At 41.4% G+C, this 16286-nt stretch overlaps 1 protein-coding gene and 1 non-coding gene across 2 annotated transcripts; one reads left to right on the plus strand and one right to left on the minus strand.

The window, feature by feature from the left end:
• Nucleotides 1–1232: 1232 nt before the first annotated feature.
• Nucleotides 1233–15831, minus strand: prdm9 (PR domain containing 9). Its single transcript, XM_038296882.1, has 7 exons — nt 15710–15831; nt 14304–14409; nt 14124–14207; nt 11965–12242; nt 7192–7259; nt 3348–3538; nt 1233–3264 (listed from the first exon to the last, which is right to left on the minus strand). The coding sequence occupies exons 2-7, from the start codon at nt 14395–14397 to the stop codon at nt 1361–1363; spliced, it is 2619 nt and encodes an 872-aa protein (XP_038152810.1). The 5' UTR covers nt 14398–14409; nt 15710–15831; the 3' UTR covers nt 1233–1360.
• A 230-nt stretch (nt 15832–16061) lies between these two features.
• trnag-ccc lies at nt 16062–16132 on the plus strand. Its single transcript has one exon. It is a non-coding gene; the product is annotated as a tRNA-Gly (tRNA).
• The last annotated feature ends 154 nt before the right edge of the window (nt 16133–16286 follow it).

The raw sequence follows: 16286 nt of genomic DNA on the forward strand, positions 1-16286 counted from the left end.
AAAAAATGATGAAGACCAGAACAGCCTTAAATGAAAGGAAAGCAGACTGACCAAGTTTTAGTGCGAGCTGCTTTTTTTAAGGTGGCTCTAAGCGACAGCCACCTTATCGTACTGAATCTGCGGAACATAAAATGTTTGGCTGTCCTTTTATGTCATTAACAGCCTTTGCCATTCATAAACTTTTAGATATTTTCTCATGAGCGTTCAGTCATTCTGCTCTGCAGAGGCCTTTTAACGAGTCATTTATGTGATGCAGACGGGTTTGATAAGAAATGTACCCAAAATTAAAGATGGTCGCCCTTGAGGACTGGACTGGGTACCCCTACTCTAGTTTAACATAACCTTAAGCTTTCCTAGCCTCCTGCTGCACATTTTATATCCCTTTATTGTCTAACAATTGGAACATTTTTGTTTCGCTCCCTAATGGGCTTTATAGCAAACTTCAAAAACTCCTGAACTTCACCCATCTACGTTGTTTCCTGTCTTTCTTTACTTGAAAAAAACTGATTAATGCAGATGACTCTGGTCATTTTTGCCATGATTAATGAGATTAATGGATTAAGGAAACTGTCCATTAGTGAAGGAAAGGAAACAAAGAAGGTGGCTGAAGTTCAGAAGGTGGTGGCGTTGGGCAATTAGCCCATCAGGTAGGCTTCGTATCAGTCAGGAGAAGAGAACCTACCTGAGAAAGTATTCATTTTAAACAAGGTGGCGAGCATTTATGAACAACGTTGTTGCATCTTTCAGAATTTTTCAACATGTTTTGCGCTGAAATGAGCAGAATATGAGTCACATTAAAAGGAAAAAAGGTTTTGAAATTATCAGCTATGTACAGCTTAGAATTGGGGCCAGTGGGAAAAAAAAAAAAGGTTAACTGATTTTTACATTTTATTTCAGTTTAATATGGGAAAATAGTCAGAATTCTGAGAAAAAAAAGTCAGAATTCTGACTTTTTTCCCCATGTTAAACTGTAATAAAATTTAAAAATCAGTTAACCTTTTATTTTTCAGTGGCCCTAATCCTCTTCCGTAGCTATGGTCTCGTCTCTTCAACAAAGAAAATAAAGGGTGAGATTTACTGTATGTTTGGATGATTCTGGGTGAGGCTTTGGAGAACTGTAATATAAAGCACGGCGGCAGCAGCATGATGCTGCGGGGCTGTTATGAAAGAAAAGCATTGCACAAAGTGAAAAACTTTCTAAACTAAATTACTCAAATAAATAAAAAAACTCAAATAAATAAAGGCGGCAAACCGGAAGCTTCCAGAACAGCCTTCACATTACAGCCATCTGTCAAGTCATTTAGTGCAGACCTCAGGTAATTTAAGCGCTTTCACCATGATGAGTCCTGCTAATGGGTTTCTACGTGTGCATCTTCTGATGGTGCCTCCTGAGGTGATAGTTCCTGGAAAAGCTCTTCCCACACTGGCTGCATTTGAACGGTCTCTCTCCCTGATGCAGCAGCAGGTGAGCCTTGAGGCTCTGCGGGCGGCTGAAGCTCTTGCCGCACTCGGGGCACGTGTGCGGCCTCACGCCCGTGTGCTTCCTCTCGTGTCGCTTCAGATCCCCGGACTGGCGGAAGCTCTCGCCGCAGTGGGGGCAGAGGAAGGGTTTCTCCCCGGTGTGAGTCCTCAGGTGCACGTTGAGCTGGCCCACGTAGGAGAAGCTCTTGCCGCAGTGGCTGCAGCTGTACGGCTTCTCGCCCGTGTGAATGCGCTGGTGCTGCTTCAGGCCGTAGTGGTTTGTGAAGCTCTTCCCGCATTCGGTGCACAAATACAAAACCTTCACCTGCTGGATGCATATGTGAGATCTGAGACCTTCTGCGTCCGGGCAGCTCGCCCCGCAGTGCTGGCATGCGTACTCCGGCCGCTCCGCCGGGCTGTCTGAGCTGCAGCTGGACAGAAGCTCCATGGGGTGGTGCCGCTTGATGTGTTTGATCAGGTAGCTCTTCATGGTGAAGGAGAACTGGCAGAAGGAGCAGGGGAAAAGCTCGGCGGTGCAGTGGTACTTCTGGCAGGATTTCTTCTTCTGGTGCTGTTTCAGCTTCGCCGACGTGGAGAATCTTTTATCGCAGGAGTCGCAACAGAAAGATTGTGCTCTTCCGTGCTCTACCTGCTTGTGTCTCCTGAGCAGATCAGAAGTAGTAAAAGCAGCTCTGCACTCCCCACACTTCAGCTGCTTCAAAGAGCAAACATGTGCTTTGAGATCCTCTGGGTTCCCGTAGGTTTGCCTGCAGCGGCTGCAGCTAAACCACTTGTATTTCACCGTTTTCGCGCCGCTGACCGCCGAGGCCCCCGGCTCTTTGGATGCTTTGCGTTTAGGTGCGACGAGTTTGGTGAGGGCAGAAACTTTGGATCTGGCTTTGAGACGCTGAGGCCTCAGAGGGGCCCGGTTTAAGGTGGAGTCTCTGGTTTCTGCAGCAGCCGAACACTCTTCTTGATTCTCGGCATCCGCTCCCTGCGAGTGCAGCTCCGTTATGTGCAGCTGCAAGGCGTCCACAGAAGAGAAAGCCAGCCAACACTCTCCGCAGCTAAACGGCTTTGCGGAGGGGTCCTCTGCATCCTCTTCATTTTCCCTCTGGTGACTGGGCAGGTGCCTGCGCAGCTCGTTCTCCTTGCCGAAGCATTTCTGGCACACAGAGCAGACATAAGTGCGTGAATCCTCGTCAACAGTCTTCTTGTGCTTCTGGAGTTGCTCTTCGTTCGTGAAGATATTTCCACAAACTGAACTATCCAGCTGGTGTGTTTCTGCCTCTTCAGCAGACGGAGTCTCGGCACCGATATCCGCGTTCGCTTGTAAACAATCAGAGTCGATTTCTTTCATCTGCTCAGACGCGGCTGCTTCAGTCCTGTTAGAAAGTTCTGCTTTCAGCGCCGAGTTCCGAGGGGCCAATCTTTTCGTAGCTGCGGTTTTTCTATGAATGCTCTGGTGTCTGAGCAAACCGTACGCCCGGCTGAAGCTTCTCCTGCAATGTGAGCAGCAGTAAGGCCGCTTGTTGGAATGCACGCACTGCTGGTGCTTCCTGAGGTAGGGGACTTGTTTAAAAACTTTCCCGCAGTCGTCGCATGTTTTGGATTTAATCCCGTCGACGAGCTGCAGCGGGGAGGCTGCAGGCTCGTCTACGGAGGCGTGGTTTTCTTCTGCATTTTCAGCGTCAGGCTCAGAGTGGAAGAGTTCTATGTGTCGGAGGAGGAAGCTCTCCGTTGTGAAAGAGAGAAGACAGTTGGAGCACAGGTAAATCGGAGACGAAGTGGAATCGCCGTTCACTGCAATGCCAGGGAAAAATTGGAAATGTGACAGGAATTTAAACAGAAAATCTAATTTTGTGACAAATGTAGTAAAAGCTAACCTGTTCTGTTCATCTTCAAAGACAACATCTTGGTCCAATCTGAACTGAAATGAGCGAGCAGTTTGCTGCTGGGCCACACTGTGAGCTCGTCTCCAGTCTGTATGGAGCGACAGCAGTGGAACAGGACGCTGCCTTTGCACTGGACTGCCACCAGGTTGGCCTCGTCTTTGTTCCGCGCAAAGTTTACATACCTAAGCAAAAAGAAAAGCTCAGTTAAAATGTTTTAAACTTATTTAAACCCCTTGGCAGAATTAATTTCTACTTTGGTTTGAGACACTTGGCATCAGAAAAAACAAGTAAAGTAAGAAATCCTGGGATCCTGACTCCAGAATTGGACTTAAAGTTTATTTTGAGATTAGTGAGGGAAATGGCCCCAACCCTCTGTATTCTATTTCAACTGTGACGTCACTCTGCAGACGGCAAACAGGCCCATTAGCAGCTCTGGCTGCAGAAACAACACTTGAGAAAAGAGGTTCACGTGGAATTATATGTAATTATATAACGGTGCAGATAAAAATCTCTGTATCCACTTGCTTTTTTTCAGCTAGTCACATTAGCATATGTTTATGATCTCATAAAATGTATCAAAATTAGAAATTTGTATATTTTCTTGCTTGCAAATTGCAAAAAAATAACTTTACACCCTTCTGGTTTATACGGAGACGGAACTGACATGGGATTAAAAAAGAAAGTGTGCGCACTAAATACTAATTTGTTCCCACAAAAAGATAATTCGTTCCCATAAGATATAAATTTGTTACCAAAAAATACTAGGGATACTATTTCAGTTGAATAGACCCTCACTGGGCTCTGGCTTTACTCCTAATTTCAGGACCTGAGTGAAGATAGCCCCCCCACCTTCTTCATATCAGACAAAATTGTGTCAAACGTTTGTGCTGGATTGTGCAGCAAAAATGTTTGTTTGTGCTGCTACCATTTTTAAGATATAAAGACATGTTTCTAGAGGTCATCAAAGGTCAACTGTCAGCCCAAACTAGATGTGTGATACATCATTTGAAAGCTACCACCTTCTTGTTTTTTGAAAATATAAATAAAAATAGTGTCCTCTAGCTACAACAGTTTTACCACTTTTTTTCCATTTTCATCTGAAGATTGACTGGCATATATATATATATATACACTATATTGCCAAAAGTATTTGCTCACCCATCCAAATTATTGGAATCAGGTGTTCCAATCACTTCCATGGCCACAGGTGTATAAATTCAAGCACCTAGGCATGCAGACTGTTTTTACAAACATTTGTGAAAGAATGGGTCGCTCTCAGGAGCTCAGTGAATTCCAGCGTGGAACTGTGATAGGATGCCACCTGTGCAACAAATCCAGTCGTGAAATTTCCTCGCTCCTAAATATTCCACAGTCAACTGTCAGCTGTATTATAAGAAAATGGAAGTGTTTGGGAACGACAGCAACTCAGCCACGAAGTGGTAGGCCACGTAAACTGACGGAGCGGGGTCAGCGGATGCTGACGCGCATAGTGCGAAGAGGTCGCCAACTTTCTGCAGAGTCAATCACTACAGACCTCCAAACTTCATGTGGCCTTCAGATTAGCTCAAGAACAGTGCGCAGAGAGCTTCATGGAATGGGTTTCCATGGTCGAGCAGCTGCATCCAAGCCATACATCACCAAGTGCAATGCAAAGCGTCGGATGCGGTGGTGTAAAGCACGCCGCCACTGGACTCTAGAGCAGTGGAGACGCGTTCTCTGGAGTGACGAATCGCGCTTCTCCATCTGGCAATCTGATGGACGGGTCTGGGTTTGGCGGTTGCCAGGAGAACGGTACTTGTCTGACTGCATTGTGCCAAGTGTAAAGTTTGGTGGAGGGGGGGATTATGGTGTGGGGTTGTTTTTCAGGAGCTGGGCTTGGCCCCTTAGTTCCAGTGAAAGGAACTCTGAATGCTTCAGCATACCAAGACATTTTGGACAATTCCATGCTCCCAACTTTGTGGGAACAGTTTGGAGCTGGCCCCTTCCTCTTCCAACATGACTGTGCACCAGTGCACAAAGCAAGGTCCATAAAGACATGGATGACAGAGTCTGGTGTGGATGAACTTGACTGGCCTGCACAGAGTCCTGACCTCAACCCGATAGAACACCTTTGGGATGAATTAGAGCGGAGACTGAGAGCCAGGCCTTCTCGTCCAACATCAGTGTGCGACCTCACAAATGCGCTTCTGGAAGAATGGTCAAAAATTCCCATAAACACACTCCTAAACCTTGTGGACAGCCTTCCCAGAAGAGTTGAAGCTGTTCTAGCTGCAAAGGGTGGACCGACGTCATATTGAACCCTATGGATTAGGAACGGGATGTCACTTAAGCTCATATGTGAGTCAAGGCAGGTGAGCAAATACTTTTGGCAATATAGTGTATATATATATATTAGGGGTGGAACGGTTCACAAAATCCACGGTTCGGTTCACGGTTTCGTGGTCACGGTTTTCGGTTCGGTATATGTTTATTGTTACACCGAAAAATAAAAAATGTAATAAAAATTATAAAAATTTATGAGAAAATTTAAATGTATGAAATTAATGAAAAAATCCTAAAAGATTAATGAATTGTAACTATTTTTAATGATCCGCGGAAACCGTGGATCATTTCCGTATGTTTTGCTGCTTTGAATTTAATCATCTGGCGCATGCCCTCTACGATCTCCAAGGAACTCAGAGCGGAGCGGACGGGAGCCACAGTGGAGGCTGTAGGCTTTGCTTTGAGCAGGCGGTCTGGAGCGCAGCGGGGCGGAGCGCTGATGGAGTATGAGGGATTTCGGGATTAGCATGACATGTTGGTCGTGTTGCTGTTAGCATAAACAAAACGTGTTGCACAATGCTTGCACACTGTTTCACTTTTATCCACAACTTTCTTTCCGCCGTCATCGTAGGTCACTCTAAATGCAAAGCGCTCCCATACAGCAGACCTATAAAGTGCTGCTGGCGCGTCTTCCAACTCCTGTTCTTTCCCACTCGCCATACCCACACAATTCTCCACAACAACTGATGTTTTTCTGTTACACCCGGCTACGCTGCTTGGCTTCTTCTTCTTCTTGTTTACTACTAGTCGGAGTACCGCCACCTTCTGCTCTGGAGTGTAATCGCTTCGCCTATGAGAAAAAGGAGCAGCGCATGAACCGAACGCTACACGGGAACCGAACCGAGACAGTCGAACTGAACGGTTCGGACAGTTTTCAAAAACCGTTCCATCCCTAATAAAAAAAAATATAAGAATATAAAACCTTTCATTTAGCGAATATCTACTAGGCAAGAAGGAGCTTGTGAGACCTCATCAGCTGTCTCTGACTAAAATCAAGTCATACAAAGATGTGAACACTTTTGTCTTATAGGTGGGAAGACGATGTAAAAAAAAAAAAACATACCAAACATTGCAGAAAATGTTTGAGGAAGGAAGTCTTATTAGCAAGGTCCTAAGCATTAGCTTTGACCAGCTAACTTTTCTGATGTCAAAAAACAGACGTTTTGTGGCGATTTTCTCATTATGGAATGTTTTTATTATAAATATCCTGGATTACTCTTAATCTGTGGACCCTTATGGACGAATGGAGAATAAACAATTGAAGATTGGATTTATAACACGGCTTCTAGCTGCCTTCAAAGGTAGTAGGTTGTTGTGGCTGCTTTGTCATGTTTACATTTTTAAAATGCTGCTATATCTGTGTTTATTGTGCTTTGGTGCTCACTGGGTCCATAAAATGAACTTGGTGGTTATTGTTAGTTGAAAACGCTTTAAAAAACGGTCGCTAGCAAACGGGTCGATTTTGAGAAGTTTATTTTGTTTTTACTAACATGAAACCGTAAAAAGTCTTTACCTCATCCAGTTTGAATACAAGTCATTGGTGGCATCTACGTACTCGTACTGATCGTCTTCTTTGTAAATCTGAAAAACAAAAAAAATTCAATTCAAATACAAAAAAAGTTTCTTTATTCTGTGTCATGAGGGAAGTTTTGTTTTCTATTTTGACTGACGTGAAATTAAATTAATTTAAAATCAGAAAAAAGTAAAATAATTTTCTATAAAAGGAATTATGGGCATTTACTTCACAAGACCACCAAAGGAATACCATTGTTGCTTTAGTCCAGAATAAAATGTATTTTCTTGACAAAAGAAGGCCTGCTATTCACAGAAATCTCAGTAAAGGTATTAAAAGTAGGTGGATTTCATTTGTTCTCTTTTGACAAAGAAAGAGAAAAGCTTTTTTTGTACAGTGAGGAAAATAAGTATTTGAATTTCCTGTTATTTTGCAAGTTCTCCCACTTAGAAATCATGGAAAAAGGTCTGAAATTTTCTTTGTAGGTGCGTGTCCACTGTGAGAGACATGATTAAAAAAAATTCAGAAATCACAATATATGATTATTTAACTATTTATTTGTATGATACAGCTGCAAATAAGTATTTGAACAGCTATCAGTTAGAATTCTGACCCTAAAAGACCTGTTAGTCTGCCTTCAAAATATCCATTTCCACTCCATTTATTATCCTAAATTAGATTAACCTGTTTGAGATCGGTAGCTGCATAAAGACACCTGTCCACCCCATACAATCAGCGAGAACCCAACTACTAACATGGACAAAGAGCTGTCCAAAGACACTAGAGACACAATTGTAAACCTCCACAAGGCTGGAAAGGGCTACAGGGAAATGTCCAGGCAGCTTGGTGAAAAAAGGTCCACAGTTGGAGCGATAATTAGAAAATGGAAGAAGCTGAAAATGACTGTCAATCTCATGTCCCTAAAAAAAAAAACAGAGGGGAAGCACAAAGAAAGAAGAAGAAAGACATCAAAGGAGAGGGGACACTCATTTGAGGACCAGAATGTTCACATTTTGGACAAAGAAGACAGGTGGTTTGAGAGGGGTGTGAAGGAAGGAGACAAAACATCTCTCCTGGGCAGCCAAGCCAACAATTTCCCCTAACAACCCCCCTTTCAGAGGCATAGCCCAGTATCAGGCATTGCAGGCTAACAAAGAACACAAAACGACTCCCCATTCCTAAGGGTTGGACTCGTTCTTCTGGTTCAATTTGCATGATTTCTAAGCCAAAACAAGTTTTTGGGCTACTATATAAAGCTTCTAGCCGCGTGAGACCATCCTGATCTCGCGAGCTTTCAATGTTTCACTCGCTAATCAGTCTGGAGACTCTGCGTTAAAGAAAATTTGGAGCCGTTCACCAAACGAACGTCCAATCAGCGTTGGCTTTGATGCGGGTTGAGGTGTGACGCAACGACAAGCGCGACAGTTCAGTCTAAAGAACATGGCGGGTTCAGCCGATGAAACTAGCGTTAGCGTGGCTATCGAGCAAGTTTTATCGGAATTACAGAGTATTTCTTCACTGAAAGAAGAGCAAAACACTGCTCTGGAGGCTTTTCTCAGAAGAAAAGATGTTTTTGCTCTTCTCCCGACTGGTTTTGGCAAGAGTAGCCTGGCTTGTGGTTGTGTTTTCGTCGTCGCTCTGTTAGTACGTCATATGCTTCGTTGATCTGATTGGTTTATTTGGCCCGTCTATCACCAACATAGGCCAATCAGCTAACCAGTATTTTCGGCCCTTCCCAAAATTACTTCAACGGAAGGTTTCCAGATGGATATGCGGAGCAAATCTCTGTGTTTCTCAGCAACAGTCCAGAAACCTGACTGATCTAGAGAAGATTTATGTGGAGGAGTGGGCCAAAATCCCTCCTGTAGTGTGTGCAAACCTGGTGAAAAACTACAGGAAAAGTCTGACTTCTGTAATTGCATACAAAGGCTACTGTACCACATATTAACATTGATTTTTTTCAGGTGTTCACACATTTATCTGTAGCTGTATCATACAAATATTTATAAAATTATACATTGTGATTTCTGGATTTTTCTTTTCAGATTATGTTTCTCAGAGTGGACATGTACCTACGATGACAATTTCAGACCCCTCTATTATTTCCAAGTTGGATAACTAACAAGCTGTTCAAATTTTCCTCACTGTATCAGTTTAAAATAAAAATCAAATGGACATTTGGAAATCAAATAAGCAAAAGATACACAGAGGAATGAGACTAACACACTGACTTTCAACTTGATATTTAAAAAAATTTTTCCCTGATTTTATTTCTAACAATCAATTTTATTGGGATCTCTTGCTTAAGATCAACACAGTAATGCATAACTTACAAGTAAAGAAAATTATAATTGGCTTTTAGCATTGTTGCTTAAAAAAAATAATTCTGACTTGTATGAACTAAATAGTTTGTAAAACCACCATCTTTGGCAGGTATAGATGCAAATATAATCAAAGACAAAAAAAAACTTTTGGCCAATTTTAAGCTTTGTCAAACGGAGTGAAGAGAATCTTGAATAGGGCTGTGCGATAATTCAATAACGATATATATATCGATCGATAGACGCGTGGCGCAATAGAAAAAAGGAGGGTCGATAAAAGTTCGATAAAGTAAAGCTGTTTTCCTTCCTTCTCATTGTAGCCTAGCATGTAGGTTTATGCTAGTCACTACTTCCTCCCAACCAATTGCAATCGCGGACCCAGGCACTCCATCACAAAGCGCCGCCCTCTCAAACCACAACACAGAGCACATGAAGCTGTCGCAGCAAGGAGAGGCGGAGGAAATTGTTCCAAAGAAGAGTTTTTGTATTTCGCCAGTTTGGCAGTATTTCGGTCATGGCAAGTCGGACAAAAAACAAACCACAGTCATCTGTAAAATGTGTCGGGAACCAGTGAAAACCAAGTCTGATAACACAACCAACATTTTTTTTTTTAAATCATCTCAGCCGCTCACACCAGCAGGAGTACGAGCTGTGTAGGCCCTGGCGCGGCTCTGCATCGCCCTCCGAGGAATCTTCGGGAATTTCGGAAAAAATATATATATATTTTCAGTTCTGGGCAGTTTCCCATGTAGTTCTAACAATTGAGAGAAAAATGCTGAGGCCAGCAACTTCAAATTAATAACTCATGTTAAAGCAGGAAACTAAGCTGAACCATAACGAGGTGCCAGCAGCACCTCTAGAATAATAGGGGTGAGAAAAAAATACCCCATAGAAATGTTAGACTAAAGGGTGAACTGATTTTTGTTTGGGTTTTTGTTCTTGTTGAGTGGAGTTTACATGGTAGCCTAGTCCTGCAAATCTTTTAATTGCCACAAGCTGGTGGTGTACTATTCCCACCCAAATAGGGTATTCTATTTATGTATTTATTTTGGTCACGTTTCTGGTCACTTTAGTTTATTCTTTGTCAGTATTTAATAACATAACTCAGGTCTCTTAAGTTATTTTTCTTTAAAACAATTCTGTTATGGTTAAAAAAGTCAGTTAAATAAAGATTTAATTGGAATTCTGTGTTTGTGTTCTTTATCAAAGTTAAATCATTTAGCAATATCATAAAATGTCCAGGCAGAGCTGCACATAAAATATGGTTTCAAATCTTTTCAATAATTATCGATATCGATCAATAAGCATTTTTTTTTATCGATAAGCTTTTTTCTTTTTTTCTTGAACATCAATTTTAAAGGCTTTCCACTAATTTTTTATTTGATTCGGGTCCATATTTTGGGCAGTTTCAATACATCACCACAGATTTGGCAGCATCTACTCCAAATCTATCAATATTTTTCCCACTGTGGGATAATAAATAGATTTTCTATTCTATCATTCTATTCTAATAGATACGCAGTATCAATATTACATTACATTAAAGCTACAGTGTGTAACTTTAGCGTTATCTAGCGGTCAGACTGCAAACTGCAGCAACATGAACATCTCCCCCCCACCGCTTCTCCCCCCCAACAGTACGGCGAGCGTTACGGGACAAAATGTCTTCCACGACGTCCGCATCACCTACCTTCTCAAGTGATGAGGTTTGTTTACATAGATAATTTTACAGATAGTATTTCATTAGTCTGTGTAGGGTATAGATTTCATGTAGACTTAGGATAATAAATATACCCGGGTTTTTTTCTACATCGTTGTGACGTTTTGGCGATCTCGCAATCGCTAGTTTGTTGGCTCTGCGCTGCCGTAGCGCAAAGATGTCTGCCTCCATGGCTGCGAGACCCGCTCCTATGTAATTATAAATAACGAATTCTAAGGCAACGCAAATATTAAGGTTAAGAGGCTGAGCCCGTAGATGATGATAAAATAAAATAGTTATGTATAATATATTACATTTCTGACTGTATATCCCTGTAATTATTACACACTGTAGCTTTAAGTACCCTGCATTTAGGCTCTTTGAGCCAGTTGTATATTTGGTGATGCCTTATGTTCAATGCAAAAAAAAAATAAAAAAAATGAGATTTTACCAAAAAATTTTATTTTCTGGTAAAATCTCTTAGAAAGTATAACTTAATTGTTTCAAAACCACCTGACTGATCCTTTGATGAAACCATAGAGTTGAAATGAAAATCAGTTTTGTTTTGCAGCAGCTGGATGAATTATTGACTATGTTGGACTTGCAATGAAACCATAACAGAAAGATATCAGCAATGTTTTCTCAAGTATTAGTTTTCTTTATCATTAATGCTTTGTATCAGTATTTAGCTCCATTCGTCATGGCGTGATGCTGCCATGTAGCATGACAAAACGTTGATTCGTTTGCACTCACCTCCCAGGAAAAGTCACTAGCCATTGCGTTTTCTTTCGTCGTCACCTCCCCCTCATACGGTCCAAAATGCATTCCTGGAGAGAGCGCTGGTCCTTGATTTATCACCCCTACCCCTGCACAGGGAATGCTAGATCTGCCGATCATCAGGCCAAAGGGTAATGTGAGTAGAGCTCGCTGTGGTACCCCCATGATTGTAGGGAAGTCAAGAACAAATGATGGACCATTAATCTGATCAGGGTTAGTCTGATCCTGAAACAGAGGCAGACATTCCTCGCAACCTAGAAATGTAAGAAAAAGAAAAACAGGGAGTTAAAGTCAGGCTTTTTGGTGTGGCTAAAATCTAAACAAAAAATGTCATTGAATGAATACCAGTATCACTTACAGAAGAATCGTATAAAAGATTATTTCCGCATGCAAATAAAATAACTGGGTTATCATCCAAACCTGGTATGGTTATGGATGATAACCTAGGACGACTTGTGCAACACAAGGTTCAACAGCTCTATTACATCACTGTTCATTATAAAAGGAAAGAAAGAGAAAAGAAGTTTATGTGTGTGTTTTTATTACATGGTGGGGACAGTTTTCAATAAATCTTAGCATGTGGGGACCAAGTGCTGTAGTGGGGACCAATGTCTGGTCCCCATGGGTACAAATGTTGTTTTAGGCTTAAGTGTAAAGAGCAGATTATACTTCTGCAGCCGCACACATCAAATGTGGCTTGGGTCTGGTCGCGAACCAGTTTTGCTGGTATGCTTCTGCACCACTGGTCTGGAATTTCTAGGGACGCACAGCAGGTTTCTGCAAAAGTGCAAGGGGGAGCTTATTCGAGAACTTGTGAGAAGTTTGGCGGATGGTCACTTAGGGCTGGGCGATATAGAAAAAAAGCTTATCGATAAAAAAAATGCATATTGATCGATATCGATAATTATTGAAAAGATTTTAAACTATTTTATGTGCAGCTCTGCCTGGACGTTTTATGATATTGCTAAATGATTTAATTTTAATAAAGAACACAAACACAGACTTTGAATTAAATCTTTATTTAACCAACTTTTTTAACCATAACAGAATTGTTTTAAAGAAAAATAACTTAAGAGACCTGAGTTATGTTATTAAATACTGACAAAGAATAAACTACAGTGATCAGAAAAGTGACCAAATAAATATAACAAATAAATAAATGGACCGCCCGCCGCCGCCCCCGTTTCCTGCTTTAACCTGAGTTATTAGTTTGAAGTTTCTGGCCCCTCAGCATTTTTCTCTCAATTGTTAGAACTACGTGGGAAACTGCCCAGAGCTGAAAAAATATATATATTTTCCCGAAATTCCCGAATTCCCATGACCGAAATACTGCCAGACTGGCGAACTACAAAAACCTTTCTTTGGAACAATTTCCTCCGCCTCTCCTTGCTGCGACATCTTCATGTGCTCTGTGTTGTGGTTTGAGAGGGCGGCGCTTTGTGACAGCGTGCCTGGGTCTGCAATTGTGATTGGTTGGGAGGAAGTAGTGACTAGCATAAACCTACATGCTAGGCTACAATGAGAAGGAAGGAAAACTGCGTTTCTTTATCGAACTTTTATCGACTCCCTTTTTTTCTATTGCGCCACACGTCTATCGATCGATATATATCGTTATTGAATTATCGCCCAGCCCTAGATTCACTAGAACTTTGGAGGCACCGGCGGGAGTGTTTATCTTCCAAAACAACAATGGCGCATCTGCAAGGTATCTGGTCACGGAGATGGATCTAGAGTTGCTAGACATCGAAGAGGAACAGGTTCTGTTAATGGAGTTGGCAAAAAGACAAAGGAGGACGCATACGTTGTCCTTTGTAGTTCTTTCTCGGTTTTTAAAAATGGCGCGCCCCTGCACCGAATGGAGAAGGACGACCGCAGAGACAGCCGGAAAGGCATACCAAGGACCAATCACAGCTGCTTTTTGTCTGCACACTTCCGCTTGAGGTCTTCATGGGTTTGCGACCGTCTGACGCGTAGTCAAGAATTTTGAGGTGTGCAACGAACCTCTGCGTGGGGCGGGCGTAGTCGTGCACAGAGACAGATTTGATGGTTACAGAGGCTTTGCATCAGAAGCCTAAATTCCCCACGAGGATAGAGAAACGTGCTGTGTGTGTTGTGGGGGCATTTAGCTTGCTTACAAACGCCATCATGTCCTTCAGCGCTTTCATCCTGCCCCACAGCGTTCAACAATTTCTGGAGTGATGTTTCAGTTGACTCCAAATCTGCCAATTTATATAGAAAGAGATGCAACATTTAAGAAGCTTTTAGAGGCAAATATAATTTTTCATAAAGATTAAAATACATTTATGACTCTTCACCTGTTGGATCGCTGTTCTTCAGGGAGACGCATTCCTCAGATTCATTAACCTCCTCGGTCGTCTCAACCCACTCCATCTTGTCGTCATCCGTCATGATTATAAATCGCTGTAAGAGATGAGGGAAATTAGAGCAACTTCTTGTTTCTGGTGTTTCTACATTTTTCGGCATTAACTAAAATCAGATCAATTATTCACATGTCTCCTTTTCATTTTTTTTTTATGTCATCCCACTTTATTGAACTTGGATCTGGCTTTGTATACGTTAATTGCAGAAGCCACCATTAAAAGAATGGAGGAATAAATCACTGTTCCTTATACTTCATGAACAAAGACAGTAAAGGCCTTAAACTGTAGAGAACCTATCAACAGCTTCTTAGAAATTTTTGTCACCACTGAGAGAGAAAATTGTCTGAGCAAAACCAATTCAATAAACTTAAAAAAACCGAATATCTTCATAAAGATTAGAAATTGTAAAACTATTATAGGAAATTTCAGGAGGACTGTGTAATGGGTTTTTAAATACGTAACATTCAGGGGACATTTTTTATAGATTTAATTTAGTTTATTTCTATAGTGCCAATTCACAACACGTCATCTCAAGGCACTTTACAGTTCACCTGATCATCCATTCAAATTGATCCAAACTTCTCTATCTAAGGAAAAACAGGTGATTGCATCGACTCATTCAGCAATCCCTCAAACTTAGCATGCTTGTAGCGACAGTGGAGAGGAAAAACTCCCTTTTAACAGATGGAATATTTCCATCTTTATTGGATATAAGCAGGGAAAACTCTAGAAAGCTTGTCACAAATAAAGATCATCAAGAGAAGGTTTTCAATAGGTTAGAAAATGTCTTAAACTAAAACAATGTCCAGAGATTTTCCCTAAAGGTTTGAAAATCTATAATTTCCAATAAAATTCAGAGGAAGCTCTTTTAAGCGTATAAATAGAGTAACTTCCAGGGAACACCATCATAAAGAAGAAATAAAGATAGCGTTTTCTAAAGTTTTGACCCTTTGGTACCTTCACTGAATTCAAGAGGAACGTTAGCCAATGTTCACTACCAAGAACTGTTCCCTAAAGTTTTGGCAATCTGAGAAATCTCTTAGGGAATCTCCTCCATTTGTGAAAAATCTTTAACTTCCTCATATCGTTCACCAAAGGCCAAGTCTTCATTTCAGTCATCATTCTGGAATAACCACCTTTAGGTGATATCTCCTGAATGTCCCATTCAGCTCAAAGTTTGCTAACAGCTGTCTGCCAAGTTAAATTCACATAATAGCTAAAACTATATCACAATTAGCCTAATACAGCTACATAGTACGACTTCAAGTAACAAAAAGACGTAGTTAAATGGAAAGCTATTTCCCAAATTCTAATAGTAAAAAGAAGAGAAAATCACGAACCCCTTTTCGACTTGCAGCAATGATTAAAAATTAAATTAAAAGTAAATTGTTCTCAAAAACATTTTTTTCGACCGTTAGCAACATGAGGACTTAGCCTAGAGGAAGTTACTCCGGAAGTAAACATGGCGGCTGCTCTCTTTCAGAATAAAGTCACACATTTCCTTTAAAAATGTAAAAAAGCTTTCCCTTTATCTTATTATGTCAAAAAATGTAAAGTTTGTTTTCTAATAGAGAACCGTGACTCCAAATAAGGTATGCATATACAGAAAGCCCTCTGTAGGTCACTGGTATGTTGGTAACGAACGCAGTATGGGTGTCTATAATTAGCATGTGTCTTTTGTACTCATCGACGGCGCCGCTGGTGTAGTGGTATCATGCAAGATTCCCATTCTTGCGACCCGGGTTCGATTCCCGGGCGGCGCACTTCTTTTTTCTCATTTGTGTTTACGCTGATCAGCAACACAGTTAAGTTTGGTTGAATCAGGGAACAATTCATTTATGCGAGCTTCTTATTAGGGGGAAGCTTTTTGTTTTGCCTCTGGATTACTGTATTCATCTCAGTCTAAATTGCCAATAG

The sequence above is a fragment of the Cyprinodon tularosa genome, unplaced genomic scaffold (genome assembly GCF_016077235.1).
Source record: "Cyprinodon tularosa strain WSP-4 unplaced genomic scaffold, ASM1607723v1 ctg38, whole genome shotgun sequence".
NCBI classification, from domain to species: domain Eukaryota; kingdom Metazoa; phylum Chordata; class Actinopteri; order Cyprinodontiformes; family Cyprinodontidae; genus Cyprinodon; species Cyprinodon tularosa.

Bases quoted from the DNA above. Each gene is read 5' to 3' on its own strand.
- prdm9 (XM_038296882.1), bottom strand. From the start codon at position 14,397: ATGACGGATGACGACAAGATGGAGTGGGTTGAGACGACCGAGGAGGTT. The intron at 3,539-7,191 runs GTAAAGACTTTT...CTTTTTGCTTAG, and splicing joins TTGTATTCAAACTGGATGAG to GTATGTAAACTTTGCGCGGA. The intron at 3,265-3,347 runs GTTAGCTTTTAC...CTGGCATTGCAG, and splicing joins TTTGAAGATGAACAGAACAG to TGAACGGCGATTCCACTTCG.